Source organism: Anoplopoma fimbria, chromosome 6, assembly GCF_027596085.1.
Source record: "Anoplopoma fimbria isolate UVic2021 breed Golden Eagle Sablefish chromosome 6, Afim_UVic_2022, whole genome shotgun sequence".
Classification (NCBI taxonomy): Eukaryota; Metazoa; Chordata; class Actinopteri; order Perciformes; family Anoplopomatidae; genus Anoplopoma; species Anoplopoma fimbria.
In genome coordinates, this window is record NC_072454.1 from 7,466,376 (window position 1) to 7,477,762 (window position 11,387).

Here is an 11,387-nt window from a genome sequence, read left to right on the forward strand (position 1 = left end):
AAACTCTCAAAACGCGACTTTTAAGCAATTTTCGATATTACTTAGTGGAATACAATTTGTACAAATTTGACAGCAAGTAATCAACAGTATTTACATGTTTTTGTACCAGGAAAGTGTTTCATGCAAAAATATTCTGTACTCGGAACAATGTTCCAAATAGAAACGAGAACACATGGTGATGAATCCCTCGTGGCTCTGCAGAACAACAAAGCACTATCCAGATTAAAACAGAAGACCCGTCTGAAACCAGGTACCTTAAAACATGGCTGTAGTTTTTTATATACACACAAAGTCTGGGGTTCCAGCTTGTTTCTATAAAATGTGATTTATTAAACAGCGTACATGAAATACTGCATTCCTCGTAGAAAGCGACACACTGTTCTCTTGGCCCCTTCACAATCACATGACTGTGTTCATCTTGACAACTCCCACACTGCTCTTTGACTAGGACGGGCTGCTAGTGTTTCACCAGCTTTACGTGTACCAGCTGACTCTACCCTCTGGGAAACGCTAACGACGAGACTGTACACTTGTGCTAGCTATCGTTACCGTCACCTGAACGCAACACTCTTCCACCAGCATTAATCCTTAACTCACTGATACCTTGAGTTACTTCTTTGACTGTTTTCTACAGAGAAACAAGAGGGGGTGTGTCCAACATCACTCCATCAGTCACTAGTCACTGGTTTATTAGTCTGTCGCGAGCACACAAATCAGTCATGAATCATGATTTTGAACCTTAACTGATCAGTGCAGTGTTGTATAATAAACACTGATACTGTCAATAGTGAAGCACTGCATTGTTAGATTTTTATCAAGTAGTGTACATGCTGTGAAAACAGTTTTCATTCCAATGTGGGATTTTTATTGAGGACACTATATATAGTCCATAAATTTTGCATTTAGAATTTGGAAGCAGATTAAATGTCATTAGATTAAATGTAGTGCAACCAGTGGCAAATTAGGAGTGCTTTAGAAACAGGTGTGTAGTGATAAAGTAAAGGAAAAGCCATCTGGGTTCTCCACTCGACTCTATTAACACTGGCAGCATATCGACTGACTGCTCTTTAGTGTTTTCTGCACTCTCTCAGTCAAACATGCTAGAATACTTGTGCCACATACTGGTACATACATCCAAGATATAAAAGTAGACGTGCCCTCTTCCCGTGTAGACTGCGACAAAAATAACTTTTGAAGAAGGAAGATCTCATAATGTTTGTGTTTCTTTGGAAAATAAACCCTGATCTGTGTTACGCTAAATAACTTATCTGGCTGAGGGAGGCGGCGTAAAGGAAGCCACGTGTGACTAAAGGAGTAAACAGATGGGGAATAAATCGGGATATTGCGGTTATTTCTTGATCACTTCCTCTTTCAGCTTGTCAGCCAGATGTTTTCTCTTCTGTAGCTTCTTCTTCTCCTCGGCAGATATCTCCTGCTAGAAGAATTGGACAGAAATGGATAACAATCACCACCAGTGGCCAAAAAAAGTGTTAAGGGAATAATAAAAGCTGTGGGATAATACAACCAAGCACACATGTATACATGATAAGCTAGAAAACTAAACAAAAGCAGATGGTATTGGAAATATGACAAGGCGACACATGTATTGTCAGTGTTATTTATAAAGCTTTAGAGATGTATATAGAATGTGTTGAATAATTAAAATGCTAGCCTTCAATTCAGAAACCCTAGCTTGTCAGTGGGAGTGATAATCCACAATGTAAATGAGACCTAATTCTCTTCACTTTGTGGAGTAAAAGAGCTCAGACTGCCCTCTGTTCCTTTTCTGTTCTCGGGGGATTGTGACAGAGCACGACAGAGACAGAGGCCGTTGATGGATCACCTTCTGTTTGGAGGAGTTAGCAGAGTGTTGTGCTGGAGGAAGAGGAGCAGGAGGAAGAGTAGGAGTAGTAGGAGGAGGAGGAGGAGTGGGGGTACAAGCCCCATTCCTCTGGGACTGCCCCACTGCCTCCTGACAAGCCAGATCAGGTCAGATACAGGCGGGAAAAGAAATGAAGAGCAACCAACCGACACATAACCCGACAGGATGATTTAGAGAAAAGAAAGAAAGAAAGATCATGAGGAAAAAAAAAAGAGGGTTAAAGAAAATCAGGTGAAATCAAGAATGTAGTTTTGGAATTGAAAGATAAAATGAAAAGTATGTAATAAATATGAAATCTTAATTATGAGGCCCTGGTCACAACTTGTTACCGTGATTACTGAGAGACGCAACTCACAGCCAGTGTAACCCTGAAATGATCTGTTGTAACTTCTCTAAATAACTCAACAATATGAGGATATAAATCGTTAATTACACAGAACATCATCAGCCGTGTTGTGTTAGCCGACATCTTTGTGAATGGGAGGTTAAAGGGAGATGCATGTAAGAGTCTGTACTTACCGGGACGGTGGCGGGCGTCTCCTCTGGTGGAGTCACCTGCTTGGGTTTCTGCTGCTCCTTTTTCAGAGCATGCAGCTTGTCTCGCTGTTGGCGCAGATATGCCGCCCTCTGCTGGAGCTGCTCCTGCTGAGACGCCGACAACTCCTGGAGGGAAGGGGAGATGGAGGTGAAGCAGGAGGAGAACCGGGACAACACAAACCTCATGAATGTTGCCCATTTAACTGTGTTCCAACTATTTTAAGTCGCTAAAAATGAGGGAATTTGGGATATTGGGGCATTAAGGAGCAAAAAAAAAATTACAAACATGTATGTTTATCAAAGTTATAAGTTAAATCATTCTAGTCACATTTTACATTGTGTGTTCTAGAAGCTCTGAGTTGTGTTGGATATGTTTCTTATGAACTGAAGTGATCTCTGCTGTTAAAACTCCCAGATTCCTGTATTCTCCAGATTAAAACTACTTTTATTTTGTGTTGATTTTGGCGCTCTCTGTAGACAAAAGCAGTTGTGTTTCCGAGCACTAGAGCCCCTTTAGGAAACCTTTTATTTTAGCACAGCAGGGTCTGACACTCTAGTCCATGCAAACCTGGTTTCTGTTCTGGTTCTCCCATGATGGAATTTGATATCCTACTGTATCCAACAACAACTTCACACAACTGTGCTAAATGAAACAGGTGGAAGGACGGACTCACAGTATATGGCTTGGAGAAGCCAGCCTCCCTGTGCGCCTCCTCCAGACACGCCTCCGCTGCAGTCTGGCTGCTGCCGCTCTGCTCCTTGGTACCAGGACGGAGGCTGACGGAGGCTTCACCAGACTTCACCGGACCTCTCACTGCTGGAAGGACTCTGGACTCCACACCATTACTGCCACAATCTGCACACACATGTTCAAAGCAGTTTAATAACTTGCAGCGTTCTCAGGTTTGTTGTGTGTTAAAAGAAATTATACCATAAAATAATATTAGTTAAACAATATTAGCATGTGGCTTATTTAATAGACAAACAATATAAACACAATCATTCTTCCAAATGTTCTTTTAAACATTAATAAAGTTTTGAAAACTATGATTTGGATATTATATTATTGGGAAGAGTTTGGAGCTCGTGTGTGATACCTGGTGTGGGTTTAGACGTGGAGCTGCGCTTAGCTGCACTCTTCGTAGCTCCTCCTCCTGGGGCAGACGTCTTGCTCTCTACTTTTGTGACAGATTTGCTGTTGACCTGCAGGAAGGGACCCACGGGCATTAAAGGGACAGTTCACCCCAAAATCAAAAATACATATATTTCCTCTTACCTGTAGTGCTGTTTATCAATCTAGATCGCTTTGGTATGAGTTGCAAAGTTTAGAGATGTCAGCCGTTAAGATGTCTGCCTTCTCTTGAGTATAATGGCAATATATGGTACTGTGCTTGAGATGCTCAAAGCACCAAAAAATACATACTCAACTGCATGTCCTTTTCCAGAAATCATGACCCAGTTACTCATGCTAATCCGAAGAGGTGAACAAAAAGAGGCAACTCACACCAAAACTATCTAGATGGATAAATAGCACTACAGGTAAAAGAAAATATATGTATCTTTGATTTGGGGATGAACTGTCCCTTTAACACATGCTGTACAGACGACACAAACACTGCATCAAATGCAGCCCACCACTGCGACATGCTAATGCAGCTACAACATATAGTCCTCAGATTGCAGACTTGCAAGCACTAGTGTGTGGTACAGAAATTTTCCAATTGACCTGATTCTCTTTCTCTTATTTTGCTAGTACCTCCCCAAACTGGTCAGGGAAGATCCCAACCGGTGAGTGACTCAGTATGTGCATTTAAAAGGCCTCTAAATATCTCAAGACAATGTTTCACATCAAATTGTTAATAGTGTGTAAAATGCAAGAAAGACTCCCTGCAGTCAGCAAATATTTTTAATCTGTTGAAACTACACAAGCGACCTCAGTTACAGGGTTTAAAACTAAAAAGCTTTTACACAACCTAACTACTACGCAGGCTCTGAAACAGAAAAATACTATCTGCCCTTAAGGATGCACTGATACATTTGAATATCATGCCAATACTTGTATACCATAGAGTACGTTTTGGTATCAGAGGAAAATCACTGCTTACCTGTCTGTTTACCCAATTCAAATATATTCAGTTTTACATGAACCTACCCTTTTCCCTCTGTGATGTGTCAGATACATTTGAAGTTGTATTAATGCATCCTTGGATTGGGGCAGTAAACTTTGGCGTATTTTATTATGAGGTCATTGATTAAAATGGTTCCGTTACCAGATTCAATTCAGTGGGAGTGTTTCCGTTCACTAGTGGGACGGGGTGACCGTTACTGTGGCTGCTGTCACCATTCCCCTCAGCGTCGGTCTTAGCATGGAATAAATAGCACATTGGAGACAGTGTCATGTCATAAAAGGGGAGATCGGGCTTTAAGGGGGAAAAAGATGTTTTGCAATAACCTTTAAGCACTGGTAGTATCAGTAGGGAGTTAGAGGTCCAACAAAGTTGAAACAGAGGTGCTGCTGGTACATACAGCTCCTGATGCCTTACCTTGGCAGGGTTGCTTTGTTGGCTGGGAGCAGTGGAGGTATTCTGGGCTTCACTGCTTTCTGCCATTGGCTTATCAGAGCAGCTGCTGGAGGCGGAGCCAACCTCTTCCTCCAAAAGCAGCCTCCTGGACATTTCCTCATCATACTCCTCTTTTGATTTTCTGAGAGCAAAGAAGCAGGAGAAAAAAAAAAGAAATATTACGATTGATCCAGGGCTGAATTTTTTCTCTATGCATAAATTAGCCTTAGCAGAAGTAATTGCTTTTGCAACGCTTGAACTGGTCCTGATACAGAGCATTCAATAGACCCTCTGGACCGTTTTAAGAGTATGTATAGCAGCCCAGGTGTGATAAGAGTGAAGGTAATCAGCTAAGCAGGTTTTATTGTACATTTAACCTTTGGCAGATGGACCAAATGGACTAAAAGCTAGAATAGGACAGCAACGTCATGTGATAACCACACTATGCCCTCGCTTGTTTACAGGCATCCCCAGGGTGCCACACATAGATCCCTTAATTTTATTCATCAAACAACTTAATTTGATTGATTTGAATTTAATTTGAATTCAATTTGAATTCTTCAAAGCGTTTACCAGTAGGTGTGCAGAGAGAGAGAGAGAGATGTCTTTCTAAAAGAGCAAGAAAAGGGTGGTCTATAAAGCTGTTTTATGAGAATGATAAGAAAATGAAACAAAGATTATGCAAGAAAAGAAAAGAAACAGCAGCATGATGAATACTCTCAGTTATGGCGGCTTCATGTCTTTTCACAAGTGCTCACACTTACTCAGCTAGAGCCAGATATTGCTAATGAAAAGATATTGCAGAATGTGCATCCAAAAAGAAATTGCTGAGATATTGATAGCACAGCAAAACATTTGGAATGTCAATCAAGGCCTAAAACTGTAACTGAACTGTCGTATTCAAATAGTAATGTAACCACTATGTAGTGAGCATCGGGAGACAAGTTCAAGTCAGTCCACCTGATGTGAGACTGCTGAACAGCTGTGCTGTGTTTCTATAAACCATGTTGTTTATTTTGCCAAATCCTGTAAACTTATAGTTGCATTAACAATTTCAGGGAATCCTTGTCTTGCAATACATTTGGACTTCCTTCATGGTGCATTCAATTGCCTTTGGTGAAGTCAGTTGCAGAAAGGCATTGTATTTGCAGTATACAGTACAATCAAAAGTTTGGACACACCTTCTCATTCAACTACTTTGAAGAATCTAAAATATAAAACATATTCTGGTTTGTTGAGCATTTGTTTGTTTACCACATAATTCCATATGTGTTCCTTCATAGTTTGGATGTCTTCAATATTAATCTACAATGTAGAAAAAAATAAAAATAAAAATAAAGAAAAACCATTGAATGAGAAGGTGTGTCCAAACTTTTGACTGGTACTGTAAATTGCTAGAAAACAAATCCCAGAAGGGAAACGTGAAAACGTTGCTAAGCAGCCAAGGTATCCTGGTAAGACAAAGGTGATAAAAATACCATTTCTCTCAGTTGCCTATTTAGTGTCAATCCCTCCAATCTAAATTAGCTGGACCCTAAGGAGCTTAACCCGGTCCAGTTTGACTCAGTGCGTTCTACTTGGCCAGGCTGCCACTAGTGAAATCCCATTAGAGAGCAGGGGGGCGGGAGCTTCTAGACACCTGGAGACATGAGGCACATAGAGAAAATGTGGAAATATCAAAAGAGTGTAATTTGGAAAAAGCTCAGATCTCATTACATGATGACTGAATTGATTAATTAGTAAAAACAATTTAATGTATACAGATCTATTAAACTTAACTGTAAGACATTTTAGAGAATAGGTTCATTTTGATATTTAAGCCTAAAAACATAAATAGAAATATTTTCTATTTTTAGTGCGGTAGGTTGCTGCATATGCAATGACATAATTATATTTGTGAGCTTCATAAAGGGTTGAGGATTGAAAGATCAAACAAGGCCTACATTTCACATAAACATTTCAATCTTACACTGCTGATAATTGTGCTGTTTGTCAGAAAAATGAGAGTAAAAAGCCACATGAGGATAAGATATTAACTCATCATTGCAAACCATAACATCACAAATTTCCCCGCTGCGGGACTAATAAAGGATTATCTTATCTTATCTTATCTTATCACAACTCCACAGTTCAGGGATCATAACATGACCTTGATTCTACCTTTGTATATATCGTATATGCACGCTCAACTTCAACTTGGCTGGAAATAATTTAAGACCTGTCAAAAAGGCTGTCCATCATCCAGGGCAGGATATCGTTCTGGTTTCAATGCAATGAAACGCCCAGCCACTGCAAATATTATGTCTAAGAAAACCATTAAAACATCTGAATGTGGGGACATGTGTGGGTGTGTGAGGGAGAGGAAGATAACAAGAGGTTGACACAGAGAGTAGGAGAAGAGAGAGAAAGAGGTGACATACTTGAGAACTTCCTGCAGGATTTTCATCTCTTGATCCTGCAACTCTGTCATCACGTCCACACCGTCAGTCAGACACTCTGGGAGGGCCCCTACACACAGAGAACGGTCGTATATATCAGCAGTGATTTCCTGTTTGTTTGTGAGCGTGTGTGTGTGTGTGTGTGTGTGTGTGTGTGTGTGTGTGTGTGTGTGTGTGTGTGTGTGTGTGTGTGTGTGTGTGTGTGTGTGTGTGTGTGTGTGTGTGTGTGTGTGTGTTGTAACCCAGCCTACCGTTCCTTTCTTTAATGACTCTGAGGGCTTGAAGCTGCAGCTCTATGTTCTTCTGAACCATCAGGGACCGAAATATCTGGAAGTCATCTGTAGCCAGAACTGTCTGGAACACCGACTGAACGACAAAAACAAAAAAACACTTATAAGATTATGAAGAGTCACCGTGCCCACAACATAATGATGAATGAATGGCATTACGAGAGAAGCACCTGTGACTGTGAAGAATAGGTCGGTATACACAGCTACGTATATAAACACAGTACATGCAAGTACTGATATACTCAACACAAAATAATAATCCAAAAAAAATGATGCCTTTTATTATATCTGTAAGTCAATTTATTCAAGTATTATATTCTTTTGGTAGTCCAGAAGGATAAAACCTTTTTGCACAGCTACACTTTTTTGTCAAGATTACCAAGGTGTAAAGATTATTTAACAGAAAAGCAGTTGAGGTATTGATTGAGACAGTCAGTGTTCCGATAAGGATATTCTTGCCCTGTTAGTCCCCTGTAGATCAGGACAGGATGTTCATTACGTCCAGCATGTTCACACAAGTCCCGACACAAATTTAAGCTATGTTTGCAAACAGAGTGCTATTTAAGCCTTATCTTTTACCCGTTTGTAATCAAACGTCTGGCCCCTATTTAGGCTACAGCCTGGCAAATCTGTCTGAGCAACCCTTAGAACAAGTTCAGTCTTCTTAGTCCAAGTGGGTCTAGCTTTTTCCATCTGGACAATTAATTAAGTTAAATTATGTTTTGTGGATTTTACCACCCAGGACACAAAGATGAAGCATGCAATCTCTCATATAAAATAGCCCCAAAAGCAAGTAAAATGCAACACTACACAAAATAAGGCCTTTGAACTACTGGTTGTATGACTGCATGATCCCGTTTGAAGTCTCTGCATGGGCAAACTGAAACAACCTCTGCGAGCTAAAAACTTCTGCTACTGTTAATCTTTGCTTGAGGAGAATTTGACCTGCTTTGCAGATCTTAACTATTTATCTCTGTGGTAATTAATGAGATCCATGTCTTCTGAGGACTGCCATTCAATCCAGATATGCATCTCTGCCAATCTGGCACAGCCACTTAACCCTTGTTGATCAGTGCAAAGGAAAATCTAACGATAGACTGTAAAATCTTAAACTGGAGCTAATATTATAGAGTTGACAGGCCCCATGGTAGTGCAACATTTGAATATATGTATGCCATGTCAGGTTTTCGGTACAGTTATGAAGAAAGGAGAGATTCCTGATGTACCAGGATACAGGAAAATTATTATAACTTTTGAAGAAAGCCTTCTGCTTGGAACCGACTGTCTTGAAAATAGCATATCTATGGTGGAGGTATGTTGTTTGGGTAACAGACTTCAGCCTGATAGAGTAATGGCACTTAAACACTAACAGATATACATTTGGGATAAATATATCACAAATAGGTCCTCAACCAAAGAAATTCTTAGGCTACGAACACTCATACGATTTCTGATTAGTTGATATAATCGGCAGATCTGTAAAACTGAGTTACTCCACAAACAATCACACAAGAGCCCCACTTTAAATATTGTGTTTACCGGAGACCTGCTCATAGGTTTCTTGGAAATAAGTCATTCAGTATGAAAAAAACCCATAAAAATAACTATTTGACGAAAGAAATCTTAGTTGAATATGACCTAAAGGACAGATTAGTCGACTAATGGATTGAGAAGGGGGGCAGACCTATTGACAAACTGCATACTTTTTGCTGATTCATCAAGAAAACCCACATCCGCCTTAAAGGAGGACATTTGCTCTGTTTGGCACCATCTACAAAGCAGCATAACCAGGGATATGTAAGCAAACCCCGTCCTTGATTCTCCCTTCAGGTTAACTGGCAGGCTGACAGTGGTGTACGGGGCAGGGAGCTTAAGGTACCTGCAATGTTTTGGACTTGGCAAAGGGAGAAGTGCATGCATCCAGAAACTGCTGCTCGTTGATGCCAACCTCCTGCATGTAATTCCCCAGCAGCTTTTCCACCTACAAAAAGCAAAGCAGCTTACAATCAGTCCAGTTTGATGAGTCAATATATACAGTACCAGTCAAAAGTTTGGACACACCTTCTCATTCAATGGTTTTTCTTTATTTTTATTTTTTTCTACATTGTAGATTAATATTGAAGACATCCAAACTATGAAGGAACACATATGGAATTATGTGGTAAACAAACAAATGCTCAACAAACCAGAATATGTTTTATATTTTAGATTCTTCAAAGTACTTGAATGAGAAGGTGTGTCCAAACTTTTGACTGATACTGTACAAAACCACTAATGAGTACTGTTTATAAGCCAGTTTGACACATCTGGAGCAAATGATATACTCACCAATGTCTTATACTGCTGGTGGATCTCTGTGTACGATAACTTATTTTCATCTTCGTCATCAAAAACTAAAAAAAGATAATTAAGATAAGATAAGATAATCATTTATTAGTCCCAGCAGCATAGAGGATTACATTACATTACATTACAGTCATTTAGCAGACGCTTTTATCCAAAGCGACTTACAGTAGTATATTACATATCAGTGCAAACAAGAGACATAGTAAAAAAAAAAAAGTATTATAAAAAAGCAAATGAGCAATAAAAACAGTAAAGAACCCACAATAACTGAAACATTATATATATACAGACAGAATAACTATAATTGCACAGTGTATATTACACAATAAAATAATAACATGTTAGTATTTTAACAGGAGACATTTTGCAACACATAGCAGTGGATGTTTTGCAGCTTAAATGACACATAAAGTGAATATGCATGAACCCTTCTGCAAACCTGCATGCAGAACTTGCACACAAAGCCTCAGTCACAGGTTAGCATTAGCTTTAGCTGCAGCAGTGCTTTTGATGCACAGGTGGGAGGTGAAGCCACGTGACATGTTGTTGTTGTTGTTGTTGTTGTTGTTGTTTTGTTTACCTGTGCACTTGTTCTCCATGAAGTCCGTGACAGGATCGACCCACTCGGGACTCCCCAGGTAGCCAACGATGCTCTCCACGACCCATTCGCTGTCATCCTCAGCCATGTTGGCCGCTGCTGGGTAACAACAACACCCCCCTTCCTCCCTTCTTCCTCCCTCCTCCTCTTCCTCCCTCCGCTCGACCGGACGGGACGGGGAAGAAAAGCGCGTTCATGAGTGCGCGGCCCCTAAGAACGGTACACGCCTAATCGGTTGTCACGGTAACCGTTGCGTCACATCCGTTACGTCACATCCGACGCTGTCTCTCAGTTTCACTGCATTTTCTTTAAAGCATCTTTTATTTTATTTCAGCTGTCAATGCTAATAATAATAATAATAATAATAAACAAAAATAAATAAATAAATAATAATAAATTGATGTAACATTTTAGTGACCAGCAAGTTTGAAATAATGTTATTTATAGCAGTGGTAGTAGTAAAAGTAGTAGTAGTAGTAGTAGTAGTAGTAAAAGTAGTAGTAGTAGTAGTAGTAGTAGTAAAAGTAGTAGTAGTAGTAGTAGTAGTAGTAGTAGTAGTAGTAGTAGTAGTAGTAGTAGTAAAAGTAGTAGTAGTAGTAGTAGTAGTAGTAGTAGTAGTAGTAGTAGTAGTAGTAGTAGTAGTAGTAGTTGTAGTAAAAGTAGTAGTAGTAGTAGTAGTAGTAAAAGTAGTAGTAGTAGTAGTAGTAGTAGTAGTAGTAGTAGTAAAAGTAGTAG

General features: G+C 39.8%; 1 protein-coding gene across 5 annotated transcripts; it reads right to left on the minus strand.

Moving 5' to 3' along the window:
- Positions 1-18: 18 nt before the first annotated feature.
- On the minus strand, positions 19-10,815 carry cfap36 (cilia and flagella associated protein 36). 5 transcript variants are annotated; one of them, XM_054599951.1, is made up of 12 exons: positions 10,635-10,815; positions 10,037-10,101; positions 9,588-9,689; positions 7,670-7,784; positions 7,401-7,488; positions 4,963-5,122; positions 4,690-4,779; positions 3,517-3,622; positions 3,094-3,275; positions 2,402-2,545; positions 1,844-1,972; positions 19-1,432 (listed from the first exon to the last, which is right to left on the minus strand). In XM_054599951.1, the coding sequence occupies exons 1-12, from the start codon at positions 10,738-10,740 to the stop codon at positions 1,349-1,351; spliced, it is 1,371 nt and encodes a 456-aa protein (XP_054455926.1). In that variant the 5' UTR covers positions 10,741-10,815; the 3' UTR covers positions 19-1,348. The 5 variants fall into 5 exon arrangements, with proteins under 5 accessions (XP_054455926.1, XP_054455925.1, XP_054455927.1 ...); XM_054599950.1 differs by having other exon boundaries at positions 19-1,435; XM_054599952.1 differs by lacking the exon at positions 4,690-4,779 and having other exon boundaries at positions 19-1,435.
- Between the last annotated feature and the right edge of the window lie 572 nt (positions 10,816-11,387).

What these genes read in the sequence shown, in the direction of transcription:
- cfap36 (XM_054599950.1), bottom strand. Translation starts at nt 10,740, where the DNA reads ATGGCTGAGGATGACAGCGAATGGGTCGTGGAGAGCATCGTTGGCTAC. An exon ending in AGTCATTAAAGAAAGGAACG is followed by an intron (nt 7,489 to 7,669) that starts GTAGGCTGGGTT and finishes CTCTGTGTGTAG; the next exon opens with GGGCCCTCCCAGAGTGTCTG. An exon ending in ATCCTGCAGGAAGTTCTCAA is followed by an intron (nt 5,123 to 7,400) that starts GTATGTCACCTC and finishes CTTTGCTCTCAG; the next exon opens with AAAATCAAAAGAGGAGTATG.